Source organism: Ornithorhynchus anatinus, chromosome 5, assembly GCF_004115215.2.
Source record: "Ornithorhynchus anatinus isolate Pmale09 chromosome 5, mOrnAna1.pri.v4, whole genome shotgun sequence".
Lineage (NCBI taxonomy): Eukaryota > Metazoa > Chordata > Mammalia > Monotremata > Ornithorhynchidae > Ornithorhynchus > Ornithorhynchus anatinus.
In genome coordinates, this window is record NC_041732.1 from 17,080,038 (window position 1) to 17,099,081 (window position 19,044).

Below are 19,044 nucleotides of genomic sequence, written 5' to 3' on the forward strand. Positions count from 1 at the left end.
GAAAGAGAAAATTTACTCCCAGTAAAGACGGAACTCGGGACCCCTCCAACCCTCCATCCGGATGGCTGTCGAACACCGCGACGACCCGTTCCAACTCCCCTACGAACAGCAGCAAAGCAATGCAAACGGCATCGAGTGAGGTGGCTTCGGTTCTCCGTTTAAGGAGCTGAGACCCCAAGGACTGAATGAAGTAAAATGGCAACTCTGCTTCAGGACGTTGGAAACTCCCCCACCCCCTCCCCTTTTTCTAATGCTATTTGGTAAACACTCTGTTAAGCCCATGCACTTTCGACTGGGCCTCGCTGCTTCCCATCGACTGTATTCCTGATTCACTAAGTAATAATAATAATAATGGTATCTGTTAAGCGCTTACTACATGCCAGTCACTGGGGTAGATACAATCTAATGAGGTTGGACACGGTCCATGTCCTCACATGGGGCTCACGGTTTTCGTCCCCATTTTTACAGATGAGGTAACTGAGGCCCCAAGAAGTGAGGTGACCGGTGACAGCAGACAGGTGGCAGCGCCGGGATTAGAACCCAGGTCTTTCTGACTCCCAGGCCTCTGCTCTATCCACTAGGCCACGCTGCGTCTCACAATATCCGGCTTCACCGGACAGAGTCACAAACCCAGTGAGTTCAGTGCGGGTTTGGGTGGGCAAGTCGCATTTGCCCCCCAAATCCCTCGAGGGGGAGATTGATGACTTCAGGGGAAAGTGCTTACAATCCTCCTCTCGCTGTCTCAAGCCCATGAATTAGTAGCCCCGCTCACTAAGCAATCAATCAACCAATCAGTGGTATTTATCGGGCGCTTCCTTTATGTACTCCGTGCTTGGGAGAGTGTTAATTCTGTTGTATTGCAGTCACATTCCCCACCTGTAACGTGCGTTTGCATTTCGAGAATCGGGAATAGGGTCAGTGGGAAGCTGCGAGGCCTAGTGGACAGAGCCCGGGCCTGGGAGGGAGAGGACCTGGGTTCTGATCCCGCTCCGCTACCTGTCGGCTTTCTAGCAGTCAATCAGCTGGCCCCCTCCTACCTCGCCTCACTGGTCTCCTACTCCAGCCCAGCCCGCACGCTCCGCTCCTCGAGCGACAGCTTACTCACTGTGCCCCTATCTCGCCTACCTCACCGCTGACCCTTTTCCCAAATCCTCCCGTTAGCCTGGAGCACCCTGCCCCTCCACATCCCCCACACCACCACTATCTCCACCTTCAGAGAACAATTAAGGCCACACCTCCTCCAAGAGGCCTCCCCCGATTAAGCCCTCTTTTCCCCAGCTCGCTCTCCCTTCTGCGTCGCCTACGCGCCTGGATCTGTTACCTCTGGGCATTTGCTATATGCCTCACCCACCCAACCCCACTGCACTTATGTACGTATCGTTAAATTATTTATTATAAATTACTGATTCACCATCATCGTCTGTCTCCCCATCTAGGCAGCAAGCTCGCTGTGGGCAGGGAACGTGTCTGCTAATTCCGCAATATTGTACTCACCCAAATGTTCGGAACAGTGCTCTGCACATAGTAAGTGCTCAATAAACCCCACTGGTTGACTAATTTACCTTGGGCGAGTCACTTCTCAGGGCCTCAGTGACCTCATCTGTGAGCTCGTTGTGGGCAGGGACCATGTCTACCAACTCTTCGATAATTTACTCTTCAAGCGCTTAGGACAGTGCTCTGCACACAGTGAGCGCTCAATAAATATGATTAATTGATTGATGGATTGTCACCTTCCCACCTCAGCACCCTCATCCGCAAAGAACATCAATGGACCAGATCACGGTGAAAGAAGAATTCGTCACCCCCGCCCCCCAAATTAGGTGACCAGTAGAGACCCCTCAGAGCTCTTCGATTTCTAGCCAATTTTCACACATCCCACCTCCCTCCCCTCCCAATTTGTACTAGGTTGTGCTTTTTGTTCCAGTTTTTTGGTTCATTCTTTTACCTTTAATTCTACTCTCTGCAGCTGTCAAGGGAGAAGCAGCGTGGCATAGTGGATAGAGCCCGGGCCTGGGAGTCGGAAGGACCTGGGTTCTAATCCCAGCTCTGCCGATTGCTTGCTGTGTGACCTTGGGTCAGTCACTTCACTTCTCTGGGCCTCAGTTCCCTCATCTGTAAAATGGGGATTAAGACTGTGAGCCTCATGTGGAATTGGACCGTGTCCAACCTGATTAACTTGTATCTTCCCCGGCACTTAGTACAGTGCCTGGTGCATAGTAAGGACTTAACAAATTATTATCATCAAATGCCATCGAGGCATTTCTGACTCATAGAGATTCGAACAAATGCCATTAAAAAAAAGGAAACAGAAACAACAAAAAAGTGCTTGACACCTAGTAAGCACTTAACAAATACCATTTATATCTATGACTTATTGAATCATACCAATCTCCATCTCCCCATATAGCTCACTGTGGGCAGGGAACATGTCTGCTATTACCCTGTATCTACCCAGGGCTTAGAACAGTGCTCTGCACATAGTAAGCGCTTAACAAATACCAACATTATTATTAATTCTGTTGAATTGGACACTCCCAAGTGTTCAGAAAAGTGCTCTGCTCTGCATATAGTAAGCGCTCAATAAATACCACTGATTGGCTTATATAAGTACTATATATCCGGATTGCCTGAACTGTGTGGTTCTTATCCGGGAAGTTTTTTTTTCTAGCTCCTCCAACCCTATTATGGAGGATATGCAATTTTTTCTCCACTTCTTGAGACCAGCTGGAGGGAAATCATTGAGCTCGAGATTGGTTGGGGGGTAAGAGAGTCTCCCAAGTGCTCCGCACAGAGTGAGGGCTCAATAAATACGACTGACTGACAGACTACCTGAGATGGCAAGGAGGCCCCAAGAGAAGATGGCAGAGCAAAGCTTACGGTTTCAGCATTGGAGATGGGATGAACAGAGCCTATAATAATATCAATAATAACTATATACTAATGATAACTATATTATTACTATTATTATGGTGTTTGTTAAGCCCTTACTATGTGCGAGGCACTCTACTAAGCGCTGGGGTGGATACGAGCATATCGGGTTGGACACAGTCCCTGTCCCATATGGGACTCACAGTCTTCATCTCCATTTTCCAAATGAGATAACTGAGGCACAGAGAAGTGAAGTGACTTGCTCAAAGTCACACAGCAGAGAAGTGGCGGAGCTGGGATTAGAACCCACGACCTTCTGACTCCCAGGCCCGGGCTGTATCCACTAGACCACGCTATTTCACATCCCCAAACCCGCTGTGGCCAATATTGGCCAGTAAAAATGGCAGATAGACACGGTCAGGGCCTTTTTCGGCAGAGACAGAGTAAGATTCCCCCGAGGCCAAGCCGCCTACCAACCATGCCTCCGAGTGAGAAGCAGCATGGCCTAGGGGCTAGTTCCCAGGCCCGGGAGTCAGAAGGACCTGCGTTCTAATCTCGGCTCTGCCACTCATCTTCTGGTTGACCTGGGACAAATCACTTCACTGCTCTGGGCCTCGGTTCCCTCTTCTGTAAAAGGGGGATTAATGCTGGAGAAGCAGCATGGAGTAGTGGCTAGAGCACGGGTCTTTGAGTCAGAAGGTCATGAGATCTAATCAGGCTCTGCCACTTGTCTGCTGTGTGGTCTTGGGTAAGTCACTTCACTTCACTGTGACTTGGTTCCCTCAACTATAAAATGGGGATTGAGATTCTCAGGCCTTAAAAGGCCCACGTGGGACGGGGACTGGGTCCAACTTGATTTGCTGTATCCACCCCTGCAGTTAGTACAGTGTCTGGCACATAGTAAGCACTTAACAAATACCATCATTATTATTACTATTATTTCTGTGAGCCCCATGTGGGACAGGGACTGTGTCCGACCCAGTTACCTTGCATCTACTCCCGTGCTTTAGTATGACGCCCGGCACATAGTAAGCGCTTAAAAATATCACAGTTATTATCATTATTTATTATTAATCCCAGCTCTGCCACTCGTCTGCTGGGTGACCTTGGGCGAGTCACTTCAGTTCTCTGGGCCTCAGTTCCCTCATCTGAATGGAATCTGAAAGGGGAATGTGGTTACGCTCTTCACCTTTGCTTTCCAAGGACCTGTGACCTTAATTCTCCTCCCATTTCTCCCTCATTCAATCAATCCATCATGGTATTTACTGAACGCTGACTCTGCGTATTGTGTAGTGGATAGAGCATGGGTTTGGGATTCAGAAGGTCATGGGTTCTAATCCAGGCTCCACCACTTGTCTGCTGGGTGACCTGGGGCAAGTCACTTCACTTCCCTCGGCTTCAGTTCCCTCATCTGTAAAAAATGGGGATTAAGAGTGTGAGCCCATTATGGCAAAGGGACCGTGTCCAACCTGATTAATTTGTATCTACTCCAGAACTTGGCACATAGTAAGCGCTTAACGAGTACTACAAACATTATTAATTATCATTATTACATGCAGAGTGCTGTGCTAAGCGCTTGGGAGCATACAATAAAACAAAATTAGCACATACGTTCCCGGCCATAACGAACTCACAGTCTAGATGGGGAGACAGACATTAATTGGCATTTATCCTATTAATTATATCATTTAAAGATATGAAAATGAGTTCTGTGGGGTTGAGGTGCAGCAAACATCAAATGCCCCAAGGTCACAGATCCAAATGCACAGATGATGCAGAAAGGAGAGCAAGAGGGGGAAAAGAGGATTTAATCGGCGAAGGCCTCTTGGAGGAGATGTGGCCTTAATAATGTTTTGAAGGTGGAGAGAGTGGTGGTCTGGCATATATGGAGGGAGAAGGAGTTCCAGGTTGGGGGAGGAGGTGGGAAAGCGGTCGGCGACGAGACAGACGAGATGGGGGCACGGTGAGTAAGCTGGCGCTAGAGGAGCGTATTTTGCAGACTGGGCTGGAATGGGAGATCAGTGAGGGGAGGTAGGAGGGGGAGAGCTGATTGACTGCTTTTTAGTCAACGCTGAGGAGCTTCTGATGCGGAGGTAGATGGGCAACCACTGGAGGTTCTTGAGGAGTGGGGAGACAAGGCCTGAATGTTTTTGCTGAAAAACGACCTGGGCTGCAGAGTGAAGTATGGACTGGAGTGGGGACGGACGGGAGGCCAGTGAGGAGGCAGATACAGTTGTCAAGGAGGGATAGAACAAGTGGTCGGACCAGCACGGTAGCAGTTGGGATAGAGAGAAGTGATTGTCTTGGTGGCTCCCCTCCCTATCTCCCTCCAGCCCCTGACAAACTGTCCCCAGCGAGAAGGGAGCGGGGCAATCCCCATACTCCTCCGGCACCAGGCCTGCTCTGGGTCTGAAAATCGGATCGGGGTCTTGGGAAGCAACGAATCGAATTCTCTCACCCTCTCCATTTCTTGGAACTCCTCATCCAGCTTGGTTCCTTCCACGCCACTGATTTTCTCGCTGAACAACTGCAAAAGGGAATGCTGTTGTTAGAAACCCGGGCCTTCGAAGCTCAGAATATCAGCAGCGCTCCGGCTCATTGCAGGCAGGGAATGTGTCTGTTTACTGTTTTATTGTCCTCTCCTATGCATTTAGTACAGTGCTTTGCACACAGTAAGCTCTCAATAAATGCCATTAAATGAATAAATAAATGAATGGAAAGGGGATGGGGTACTTTGTCCAAGGAGTAAAAGGGATGACTGCATTTCTTGAGCGAAATGGCCAAATGTGAATGGGAAGCACATTGTATTTTCCTTCCATCTGACAAAGATACCCAGGAAGCCCAAAGAACTGCTGCCCCTTTCACTTCTGATAATAATAATAATTATGGTCTTGGTTAAGCGCTTACTATGTGCCAGGCACTGTATTAAGTGCTAGGGTGAATACAAGCTAATTGGGTTGAACACAGTTGCAATCCCTATTTCACAGCTGAGGTAACTGAGGCACAGAGAAGTGAAGGGGCTCAGCCAAGGCCACACAGTAGACGAGTGGTGGGGCCAGGATTAAAATCTATGACCTCCTGACTTCCAGGCCTGTGCTCTTTCCCCTATGCCATGCTGCTGATTCACAAGCACAGGTATCTGAGATTCTCAATTCGATTATAGCTCAATGCTTGGGGTGCCACAGAGCCAGATATAATAATGTTGGTATTTGTTAAGCGCTTATTATGTGCCGAGCACTGTTCTAAGCGCTGGGGTAGACACAGGGGAATCAGGTTGTCCCACGTGGGGCTCACAGTCTTAATCCCCATTTTACAGATGAGGTAACTGAGGCACAGAGAAGTGAAGTGACTTGCCCACAGTCACAGAGCTGACAAGTGGCAGAGCGGGGCTTCGAACCCATGACCTCTGACTCCAAAGCCCGGGCTCTTTCCACTGAGCCACGCTGCTTCCCAATTACTATGTGCAAAGCACTGTACTAAGCACTTAACACTGTACTACGCACATACCTAAGGAAAGACCGGATAAAGCCTCTAGACCGTGAGCTCGTTGTGGGCAGGGAATGGCAGTATTTATTGTTGTCTTGTACTTTCCCAAGAGTTTAGAACAATGTTCTGCACACAGTAAGCGCTTAATAAATATGACTGAATGAATGAATTGAAAATCTGATCTTCAATCTCTTCTCGTCTCACATTCAGTTGTGAAAGAGACCAGAACACTCTCCCTCAAGTTTCCCTTTTTTGTTTTTTTAAATGGCATTTGTTCAGAACTTCCTAAGTGCCAGGCACTGTGTGAAGCATGGGGGTAGATACAAGCTAACCGGGTTGGATCCAGTCCCTGTGACCCATGGGGCTCACAGTCTTCATCCCCGTTTTACAGATGAGGTAACTGAGGCTGAGAGAAGTGAAGTCACTTGCCCAAGGTCATGCAGCCGACAAGTGGCAGCGTCTGGATGAGAACCCAGGTCCGCTGGCTCCCAGGCCCGGGCTCTTTCCACTAGGCCATGCTTCTTTTTCACCACAGTGCTTGGGAGAAAGAGATTTTCTTTATTTCACACTACTAGAGTGTTCAAAGTTGCCGTAGAAACTCTTCAGAAGCAGTGTTCCCTTATTTTTCTTAATAATGATAATTATAATAAAAATAATCACGGCATTTGTTAAGCGATTTCTATGTGCCAGGCACTATACTAAGCGCTGGGGTGGATATAAACAAATTGTGTTGGACACAGTCCCTATCCCACAGGGGGTCACTGTCTTCATTCCTGTTTTACGGATGAGGTAACTGATGCACAGAGAAGTGAAGTGACCTGCCCAAGACCACACAGCAGATGAGTGGCAGAGCCGGGATTAGAACCCATGACTTCCTGAGTCCCGGTCCCGTGCTCTCTCCACTAAGCAGTAAGTGCTGGAGCAGATATAAAGTTATCGCATCAGACGCAAGTCTCTGACTCACATGGGACTCGATCTATTTTATCCCCATTTTACAGGTGAGAAAACTGAGGACCAGAGAGGTTACGGGACTTGCCCAAGGTCACGCAGAAGGGAGAGGTGCAGTTGGTATTATAATCCAGGGCTCCTTACTCCGAATCCTGTCTTCGTTCCACTAGACTTTCTTCTCCACTTCACCATTGCTCTCTTCAACACTTATTATCCATACTTGGTTCTGCTTCTAAATTCTTCTTCATTATGAACCCCTCAGACAACAACAATCCCCAGAATGAATTTTAACTATAATTCCCACTTCTTAGTTTTAAAAATAACATAAGGTATTAATCTGTTAAAACCCGCAAAGTTGGGTGCCCCCGATTCCCTAGAATTAACTCAAATTCCCAGTTTTTAGTTTCAAAAACAACATATGGTCTTTCCTTAGATGTTAAAACCCCCCACCTTGGGTGTCCCAATTTCCTAGAATTAACTAAAACTCCCCGTTCTTAGTTTTAAAAATAGCGCATACCCTAGGTTGAAAACCCCTAATACCTGCGTCCCCAATTCCCTAGAATTAACCATAACTCCCGGTTTTTAATTTTAAAAATAACATGACCTCTTTCCTTATATGAGGAGAACCAGGAAATGACAGGGTCAGTGAAGCTAAAGTTAGATAGTGAATTCGGAACTGAAAGACCCGGGGTCTTCTAAGTGTCTTTTCCTGGGTTCTCTTCTATCTCCCACCCTTTAACTGCGGGTCCCTCAAGGCTCAGTCTGGTCCCTTTCTAATTCTCCATCTACTCCTACTCCCCTGGAGAACTCATTTGCTCCCACGGCTTCAACTACCATCTCTACAGGGATGATTCCTAAATCTACCTCTCCGGCTCTGACCTCTCTCCTTCTCTGCAATCTCGCATCTCCTCCTGGCTTCAGAACACCTCTACTTGAATGTCCTGCCTATAACTTTATCTAGAATCTATGACTTTAAGGACACATATAGTCAACTCACAATTTACCTCTCAAATGTAGGGGAGTGATGGCAAAGATCATTCAAAAAAAGAAATGGATAGTCCATCATTTAACAAGTTAAAAAAGCTTTCTCATCTTTCCCACCCAAACCCTGTCCTCCCCCAGGCTTTCCTGTCATTGAAGACATAATAACAATTAATAATTTTTGTACTTGTTAAGCGCTATGTGCCAAGCACCGTTCTAAGGGCCGGGGTAGATATAAGTTAAGTAGGTTGGACGCAGTCCCCGTCCCACATGGGGCTCACCCTCTTAATCCCCATTTTACAGAGGAGATAACTGAGGCCCAGAGATGTGAAGTGACTTGCCCGAGGTCACACAGCAGACAAGTGCTAGAGCCGGGATGAATACCCAGCTCCTTCCGACTCCCAGGCCTGTGCTCATGCTGCTTAGACAACACTACCAACCCTCCCAACCTGTAACCATGGCGACTTCATCTCATCTCTCATTCAATCCTTATATTCAGTTTGTCACCAAATCCTGTCAGTTCTACTTTCACACCATCTCTAGACTCCACCTTTTTCTCTCCATCCAAACTGCTCCCAAGCTGATCCAAGAACTTATCCTATCCTGCTCTGACTGCTGCATCATCCTTCTCCCCCACACCTCTGCCTCCTGTCTCTCTCCTCTCCAGTCCACACTTCATTCTGCAGTCCATATCATTTTTCTTAAAATCTGCTCCGTTCAAGCCTCCCGCTCCTCAAAAACTTCCAATAGTTGCCCACCCATCTCCACATTAAGAAGAAACTCTTCACCATAGGCTTTAAATGGTCTGCGAATCAGAGGTCCTGGATTTTAACTCATCAATCAATCAGTCAGTCGTATTTATGATGTGTGACCGTGGGCAAGACACAACTTCTCTGTGCCTCATCTGGAAAATGGTGATTCGATACCTCTCCTCTCTCCTACTTAGACTTTGAGCCTTATGTGGGAGCTGATTAGCATGGCGTAGTGGAAAGCAGTAAGGAGAATTAGAAAGAGCACGGGCCTGGGAGTCAGAAAGTCACGGGTTCTAATCCCAATTCCGCCACTTGTGTGCTGTGTGACCTTGAGTAAGTCACTTCACTTCTCTCTGCTTCACTTTCCTCATCTGTAAAATGAGGATTAAGTCTGTGAGTGCCTCGTGGCACAGGGTCTGTGTCCAACCCAATTTGCTTATATCCGTCCCAGCGCTTAGTACAATCCCTATCACACAGTAAGCACTTTACAAATACCACAATTATTATTTTCTAAGGTTGCATCCAAGACCCCTTTTCCACCTCCGATACTATACCCAGTTGCTGAGGACGGTTATGAATACATAAATCCTAGGGTAAAGGAGGGTGACAGAGGACAGAATAAAAAGCTTCAACTCTGGGAAAGGTTTAGTGGGTGGATGCTGATGAGATGTTCTCCATGTCCACTAAGGCTTAAACTAAAGGAAAACAGGCCTAAGAGAAAGTAGAAAGGATTTAGGTCAAGACCACCTTCTCTGGGGTTCTTTAAGGGAAGAATAAATGGACAACGGGGCTGAATGATTTTCTACTCACAGCCTCTTCCAGTCTAAAGGATTTATGACTTTAAGAACACTTACAGTCAACTCTCTATTTACCTCAGGAATGTAGGGGAGTGGTGGCAAAGATAATTCAAAAAAGAAATGGGTACTCCAGAAAAACAAACCATTACTCTCCCCGACTTCAAAGCGTTAGACAATTGCTCTCTCCCCCTTCAAAGCCTTAATGAAGACATATCTCCTCCAAGAGGCCTTCCCTGACTAAGCCCTCCTTTCCTCTTCTCCCGCTCCCTTCTGCATCCCCCTCACTTGCTCCCTTTATTCACTCCCCATCCCAGCCCCACAGCACTTACGACCATATCTGTCATTGATTTATTTCTATTAATGTCTGTCTCCCCATCTAGTTTTAAACTCATTTTGGACAGGAAATGTCTGTTTATCGTTGTGTTGTACTCTCCCTGCACTTAGAACAGTGCTCTACACACAGTAAGTGCTCAAGAACAAATAACAAAAAAAGAGAGATTTTTTTTTTTCCCCAGGCCCTGGGATGCATGGGATAATCTGTGGAATGGGAAGGGGATGAGGGAATTGAGAGACGTGAGAGGGAAAGATGTAAACTGGTCTAGCAATGACACAATCACTGATACGCACAATCCAAACTGGCTGGGCGTCAAGGTCGAAGCAGGTTCATGAATCCTGCCCTCTTCTTCGAGGATGAGGGTGGGAGACAGGCGCCTCTCTGAGCCCTCTAGACTGCTCAATGTGGGCAGGGAATGTGTTTATTGTTATAGTGTACTCGCCCAAGCTCTTATGATTGAAAATTCCCTGTTCTGGAACCTTACACCCATGAGATCTGTACCAAACCTCGAGTACATATGCAATTCAGTATCAATATTTCTAGATCTAATAATGACTTCCTGCCCCTCCAACTGGATTTTAAGTTCTTAAAGAACAGGGCCTATGTTAAAATCGGCAACTGGGGTATTTGTTAAGTGCTTACTATATCCCAGGCACTGTACTAAGCACTGGGAAGGATACAAGCAAATCGGGTTGGACGCAGTCCCTGTCCCACATGGGGATCGTACTCTCAATCCTCATTTTCCAGATGAGGGAACTGAGGCACAGAGAAGTGAAGTGACTTGCAGAGGTCACAGAGCTGGCAAGTGGTAGAACCAGGATTAGGGTAGAGTGTGGGATGGGTGGTCTAATGTGGCTACTCATAAACAAACGCAATAATATATCAAAGCTCTCTCCTCAAGACATTTTGTTCTCGTCACTAGGAACCTTCATTTATTCATTTAATCGTATTTATTGAGTGCTTACGCTGTGCAAAGCACTGTACTAAGCACTTGGGGGAGTACAATATAACAATAAACAGACACATTTCCCATCCACAACAAAACCTTCTTCCTCACCATCTATTACAGCCCTTTTTCATTTCAAGATTCAGAACATTCTTTATTTCTATATCGGTAACTATACACGTCACTTCAATTTTCTTTGTCGGCTTCAACCGGCTCATTTATCTCATTTTCAAGAAGATGGCTGATTTTAATGTGAAAGACTTTCCTTCACAGTTTCAAGAATTTCAGTTAATGTACTTTTCCAGCTCTTCTTTCAAATTTTCCAAGTCATTTTACTGAGACACTTCTGTCCACATAACGTGGGGCCACAGTTTTATCCAACCTATCCTTTATGTTTCCCTCATGAAAGAATATCAGGTATGGGAACGTTCAAAATGACAGCTTTTACAATGCGATTCAAAGTCTTGTCTGCCTTCGTGACTGAGCAACTTCCTCAGGAACTCTCTGCCGTAATATCCATTTCACAGTTTCAAAGACGTGCCGGTTCACAAGTTGTAATGATGAGATTACACTGGCCAGAAGGAAGATGGTCAAAATATTACCCAACAAGAACTCTGTTGCATGGGGATGCGTTCTATAACCATACAGCAAGGACATAGCTTTGCTATCCTCTGGTAAACCTGCACTTATTTTCCCTGAAAATGCGTGAAAACAATGAAACGCTTCATTAGAAAGATCTTTGTCCATCTGCGCTCTGTAAAAGACCGGATAAATGTCTAATGCCTTGGACAGTTTTGGTACCATTGTTTACCTAATCTCCAAGTTTTATTCTGTGGGAGCCTGTGGCAACAGCAGCATTGCCCGATGGATAGAGACAGGATCTGAGAGTCAGAAAGACCCGGGTTCTAATTCCACCTCTGCCACTTGTCTGCTGGGTGACCCTGGGTGAGTCACTTCACTACTCTGTGCCTCAGTTAGCTCATCTGTAAAATGAGGATTAAGATCGTGAACTCCATGTGGGACAGGGACTGTGCTCAACCTTGTATCTACCCCAGCACTTAGTAGGGTGCTTGGCATATAGTAAGCACTTAACAAATACCATTAAAAAAAAATTTAAAAAACCAAACACATACGGATAGTCTGTCTCTTTTCTGCTTAAAACCAGCAGTGCCAGATCTGATCCGATTGTGCTGCTTGGGTAGAATTTGGTAAACATCAAAAAGGTCATCTTTATGACCCTATACACTCATCCGAGAGATAGATTATACTTGGCCTAGTGGAGGACAGGTCTGGGAGTCAGAAGGACCTGGGTTCTAATCCCTTGTCTGCTGTGCGACCTCGGTCAAGTCACTCCTCTTCTCTGTGCCTGTTACCTCATCTGGAAAATGGAGATCAAGCCTGTGAGCCCCATGTGGGGCATGGAGTGGGTTCAACTGGATTAGATTATATCTACCCGAGCGCTACGTACAGTGCCTGGCACACATAGTAAATGCTTAACAAATACCATTAAAAAAAAATCAATTTCAAAAAAATCCACAGTTCTTTCTGTAGTTTCAGGATGGCCAATTTCTAACCACCACTTCTGATTATCTTGCCAGTGCCTTGGCAGCTTTTAAAACATGAAAGTTTTAAAACACTGGAAATGTTCACGCTCCATCAGTTGCATTTGTTTTAAAACCGTTTTGCTGGTTTACCGAGCACTAGGCCAGAGTTAGAGGCATCTTCTAACTGGCTCAATGAAAGCCTTTCAGAGAACATACTGGCTAGTTGCCCTGACTTGACTGCGGGCACAGCATGATGACACTTAACGGCTTTATTTGTCTCAGGGTTGGCAAAGAACTGGAGTAATTGTTCTTCCCGAGCAAAGACGTCCTCCTCTGAGTCGATCGATCATATTTATTAAAGAAGCAGCATGGCATAATGGATGGAACACAGGTCTGGGAGTCAGAGGGTCATGGGTTCTAATCTTGGCTCCATCCCTTGTCTGCTGTGTGACCGTGGGCAAGTCACTTCACTTTTCTGGGCCTCATTTACCTCATCTGTAAAATGGGGATTGAGACAGTGAGCACCACGTGGGAGGGGACTGTGTCCAACTCAAGTTAGTTGTATGCATCCCAGCGCTCAATACAGCGTCTGGCACGTATTCATTCTATCGTGTTTATCGAGCACTCACTGTGTGCACAGCACTGTACTAGGCGTTTGGAAAATACAATTCAGCAACAAATAGCGACAACTTCTACCCAATAACGGGCTCACAGTCTAGAAGCGGGGAGACAGACATCAAAAGAAGTAAACAGGCATCAATATCATTTATATAAATAAATAGAATTATAGATATATACACATCATTAATAAAATAAATAGAATAATAAACGTGTACATAAATACACAAAAAGTGCTGTGGGGTGGGGAGGGGGATGGAACAGAAGAAGGGAGTCGGGCAATGGGGCAGGGGGGAGGAGCAGAGGAAAAGGGAGGGTTTAGTCTGTCTGGGAAGGCCTTCTGGAGAAGATGAGCTTTCAGTCGGGCTTTGAAGGGGGGGAGTTGGTTTGTCGGATATGAGGCAGAAGGGCATTCCAGGCCAGAGGTAGGACGTGGGCGGTGGGTCAGATGAGAACGAGGCACAGAGAGAAGCTTAGCACTAGAGGAGCGGAGTGTATGCTTCACCTTCACAACATCGTCAAGATCTGCCCTTTCCTCTCCATCCAAACTGCAACTTTACTGATACAAGCTCTCACAATATCCTGACTGGATTATTGCATTAGCCTCCTCTCTGATCTCCCATCCTCCTGTCTCTCCCTGCTCCAGTCTATACTTTATTCCGCTGCCCAGATTATTTTTCTACAGAAATGCTCCGGGCATGTCACTCCCCTCCTCAAAAATCTCCAGTGGTTGCCTATCAATCTTCGCATGAAACAAAAACTCCTCACTGTTGGCTTCAAAGCTCTCCATCCCCTTGCCTGCTCCTACCTCACCTCCCTTCTCTTCTTCTACAGCCCACCCGGTACACTCTGCTCCTCTGTCGCTAACTTCCTCACGGTGTCTCGTTCTGGCCTGGCCCGCCGCTGACCCTGGCCCACGACCTATCACTGACCTGGAATGCCCTCCCACCTCACATCCACCAAACTAGCTCTCTTCCCCTCTTCAAAGCCCTACTGCGAGCTCACCTCCTCCAGGAGGCCTTCCCAGACTGAGCCCTCTCTTTCCCTCGGCCCCTCCTCCCCTCCCACTCCCTCTACTCTCTCCCTGTTCTTTCCCTTTCCCCCCCCCGCAGCACTTGCGCATATTTGCATATTTTTTATTGCTCTATTTTATTAATGATGTGTATATATCTATATCTTGATGGTATTGATGCCTGACTACTTGTTTTGTTTTGTTGTCTATCTCCCCCATTTAGACTGTGAGATGGGCAGGGATTGTCTCTATCTGTTGCTGAACTGTACATTCCAAGTGCTTAGTACAGTGCTCTGCACACAATAAGCTCTCAATAAATACAATTGAATGAATGAATACGGGCTGGGCAGTAGAAGGAGAGAAGGGAGGTGAGGTAGGAGGGGGCAAGGGGATGGAGAGATCTGGAGCCAATAGTGAGTTTTTGCTTGATCCAAAGGTTGATAGGCAACCACTGGAGATTTGTGAGGAGCGGGGTGACATGCCCAGAGAGTTTCTGTAGAAAGATAATGCGGGCAGCAGAGTGAAGTATAGACTGAAGTGGGGAGAGACAGGAGGTTGGGAGATGAGAAACGAGGCTGATGCAGAATCCAGGAGGGACAGGATGAGTGACTGTACTATCAAGGTAGCGGTTTGGATGGAGAAGAAAGGACAGATCTTGGCAATGTTGTGAAGGTGAGACCGGCAGTTTTGGTGACGGATTGGATGTGTGGAGTGAATGAGAAAGCCGAGTCAAGGTTGACACCGAGGTTGCGGGCTTGTGAGAGGGGAAGGATGGTAGTGCCGTCCAACAGTGACGGGAAAGTCAGGGAGAGGACTGGGTTAACAAATACCATCCTTATTACTTATTGAGCACTGTACCATTTCCTGCCTATACCATGGATATGCAAACATTTTAACTTTTATATTAAAACTGTTCCCCACTTTTAAGATGTCTCCAAAAATCTATTTTCCGTTTCAAGGTTGATACAACTCTCTCAAGCTTCTCTCCGTCACTTTCCTTGGTGTTTTGGAGTCCATAAGGGAATAGGCCCAGGGTTACTTTATGATAATACAGGACAATTCACCGATGAATAAACGGTCCAATCCCCATGGCACAGATGCAACTGCACAGATAATAATAATGATGATGGTATTTGTTAAGCACTTACTATGTACCAAGCACTGTTCAAAGTGCTAGAATGGAATTTGGCTCTTCTTCGTCAGCCTGTTGGCAGACCAAGAGCCCTGGGAGATTCTTCTTTCCTAATGAGCCTAAAAACTCAGAACTATATAGCGGGAGGGCAGCAAGTAGGGTAATAATAATAATCATCATCATAATAATAACAGTGGAATTTGTTAAGCGCTTACTATGTGCCAGACACTCTATTAAGCCCTGGGGTAGATGCCAGGAAAGTGGGTTGGACACAGTCCACGTCCCTCATGGGGCTCATAGTCTTAATCCCCATTTTACAGATGAGATAACCTGTTCTCCATCCTACTTTTACTCAATCGTACTTATTCATTCAATCGTATTTATTGAGTGCTTGCCTCGTGCAGTGCACTGCAGTAGGTACTTGGGAGAGGACAATATAACAATAAACAGACACATACCCTGCCCACAACAAGCTTTCAGTCTAGAGATGAGCTTACAGTCTGTGAGCCCCCATGTGGGACTTGATTATCTTCTCTCTTCCCCCAGCGCTTCGTACAGTGCTTGACACATAGTAAGGGCTTAACAAATACCACCATTACTATATTACAAACTGGATCCAGGCATGAGAAGAGCAAGCAGAAGTGGATCGTTCTCTTCTTAATATGTCCTTCAATCAATCAATCGGTGGTAATTATTGAGCACTTACTAGGTGCAGAGCACTGTACTGAGCACTTGGGAAAGTACAATTCAGCAATAAAGAGTGACAATCCCTACACACAATGAGCTCACGGTCTGGAGGGGGCAGTCAGATATCAAAACAAATAAACAGACATCAATATAAATATATAAAAATATTGACATATACATAAGTGCTATGGGGCAGGGGGAAAGGGAGGGAAGAGCATGTCAGTCTCCCCCGCTAGGTTGTGAGCTCGTTATGGGCAGGAATGTGTCTTTTTGTTGTTACATTGTACTCTCCCAAGTGCTCAGTACAGTGCTTTGCACAAAGTAAGCACTTAATATGATTCAATTAATGAATGAATTATTATTATTAGGGAATGATTATAATTATTATTAGGGAAGCAGCGTGGCCTAGTGGAAAGAACCCAAGCCTGGAAATCAGAAGGATCTGGGTTCTAATCCCAGCTCCACCACTTGTCTGAGTGACCTGGGCCGAGTCACTTCACTTCTCTGGGCCTCAGTGAACTCATCTGCAAAATGGGGGTTAAAACCATGAGCCCCACATGGGACATGGACTGTGTCCAACCTGATTAGCTTGTATCTACCCCCAGTGCCTGGCACATAAGAAGCACTTAACAAATACCTTAAAAAAGGAAGAATTATAGTTCCTCCACTGCTGTATTCCTGACTTGTGTGGTATACTCCACTACTTCACTAACCAGAAGTGTCATTTCCATTTGGTACTTTCTGCTGATTGGCGCCCTGAGTGCCATCCATCGGATTTACTGAGTGATGATGATGACGATGGTATGTGTTGAACCCTCAGGCGCTGTTCTAAGCCCTGGGGTAGATACAAACTAATCAGGTTGGACACAGTCCCTATCCCACATGGAGCTCGCAGCCTTAATTCATTCATTCCGTCATATTTATTGAGTACTTACTGTGTGCAGAGCACTGTACTAAGCGCTTGGGAGGGTACAATACGACAAAAACGGACACATTCCCTGCCCACAACGAGCTTGCAGTCCCCATTTTACAGAAACCGAGGCCCAGAGATGCGAAGTGACTTTCTGTGTGCCAACCACTATACTAAGCACTGGGTCTTGAGAGAATTCATCTCCCAGAAAGGCCAGTCTCTCTGGTGGCTCATGAACTGATGAAGTCGTGGCACTGCGATCTCTGCCCTTATGGAGACGAAGAGGTCTGATGAGGAATAGCAACCTCATCTACCCCAGCGTTTAGTACAGTCCCTGGCACATAGTAAGTGCTTAACAAATGCCATTAAAAAAAATGAGAGCGTGAAGGACATTTGGTGAGATTTCCTTAGGAGGAGCAGAGGGCAAGGCTGGAGTGGGGTAAGAGAAGAGGGCAAGTGAGGTCACCAAATCTCCCTTCTCTATCCCAGCTCCGCCACCTTTCCACTGTATGATCTTGGGAAGTCACTTCACTTGTCTGGGACTCAGTGACCTCATCTGTAAAATGGGGATTAAGACTGGCAGCCTCATGTGGAACAGGGGTTCTGTCTGATCCGATTTGCTTGCATCAATCTTAGCACTTTATATAGTGCCTGGAACATAGTAAGCTCTTAACAGATACCCCAATTGTTATCATTAATATTATTATCTTAATGTCATATTGACTTCATAGTACCTCAGAGGGAGACACGGGAATCTTTGATCTCCACCTCTTAACTAAAGGTTTGAATGATCAGGGATTTTTTTTCAGGAAAGGTGACATCCATGTAAATGAAAACCTCAAACAGTTCTACCCCCTAAATCTTTTTTTTCCCTTCTTTTAAATCACCCAGCTGCACGAATCCCAACGACCCTCAAAATCAGATAGGCCCCCAACCACACTAATCCACGGCAACCCGAGGTCTGTTTAAATGTCACCACTGAAGTAGACCCCAATTCAAGCCAAACTTGGAGGGAAGAGAAGGGAGTCTGGCGGGGGAGATGGAAAAGGAAATAAATTACAGGGAGAGAAGCAATCGAGTTTAACGATAAGTACGGAAGAGTGGCGAGGACAAGGGGGAGTCCTTCAGGGCTTAGTGGTCGGGAATAAGTGCTTGGGAGGCTAGTCAGGGAAGGCTTCCTGGAGGAAATATGATTTCGTTAGGGCTCTGAAGCCGGGAAGAGTCAGAAAGGAAGAGGGAGGAAGCTCCCCGCAGGAAGGAGGAGATTGGTGGTGGGTGAGGCGAGACAGAGAAGCAGCGTGGCCTATTGGAAAGAGCGGAGGCCTGGGAGTCAGAGGACTTGGGCTCTATTCCCAACTCTGCCATTTGATCTTGGGCAACTCACTTCACTTCTCTGTACCACAGTTACTTCACCTGTAAAATGGGGATTCCAAATCTGCGTCCCCTCCTCCTTAGACTGTGAGAACCATGTGTGATCCGATTATCTGGTATCTACCCTAGTGCTTGGCACATAGAAAGCGTGTAACGAATACTGTATTATTATTATTACTAGTGAGTGCACTGGTATTAGAGGAGTGAAATGTACAGGCTGGTTTGCAGTGGGAGGGTAGCCATGTTTCCTCACTCCTCAAGAACCTCCAGTGGTTGCCCATCCACCTCCACATCAAACAGAAACTGCTCACCATTGGCTTTAAAGCAGTCGATCCCCTTTCCCCCTCCTACCTCACCTCGCTATTCTCCTACTACAACCCAGCCCGCCCACTTGGCTCCTCTAATGCCGACCTCACCGTGCCTCCATCTCATCTATTTCGCCGCTGATCCCTCGCCCACGTCCTGCCTCTGGCCTGGAAAGCCCTCCCTCCTCAGATCTGACAGACGACTCTCCCCCCTCTTCAAAGCCTTATTGAAGGCACGTCACCTCCATGAGGACTTCCCTAAGCCCTCATTACCTCTTCTCCCACTCCCTTCTGCGTCGCCCTGACTAGCTCCCTTTATTCAGCCCCCTTCCCAGCCCCACACCATTTATGTC

The 19,044-nt window shown here is 46.6% G+C and overlaps 1 protein-coding gene across 4 annotated transcripts in view; it reads right to left on the reverse strand.

Annotated features, from left to right (window-relative positions):
- SH3GL3 (SH3 domain containing GRB2 like 3, endophilin A3) overlaps positions 1–19,044 on the reverse strand; it is a 92,360-nt gene that overhangs the window by 21,451 nt on the left and 51,865 nt on the right. For 2 of the 4 annotated variants that reach the window (XM_029066721.2, XM_029066724.2), the window contains one exon: positions 5,327–5,395. The exons of 1 other annotated variant lie outside the window; for it this stretch is intronic. In XM_029066721.2, coding sequence (XP_028922554.1) covers positions 5,327–5,395 — 69 coding nt within the window. Of the gene's footprint in view, positions 1–1,945; positions 2,032–5,326; positions 5,396–19,044 lie in introns of those variants that run through there. One more of the 4 variants, XM_029066723.2, reaches the window with a different exon arrangement.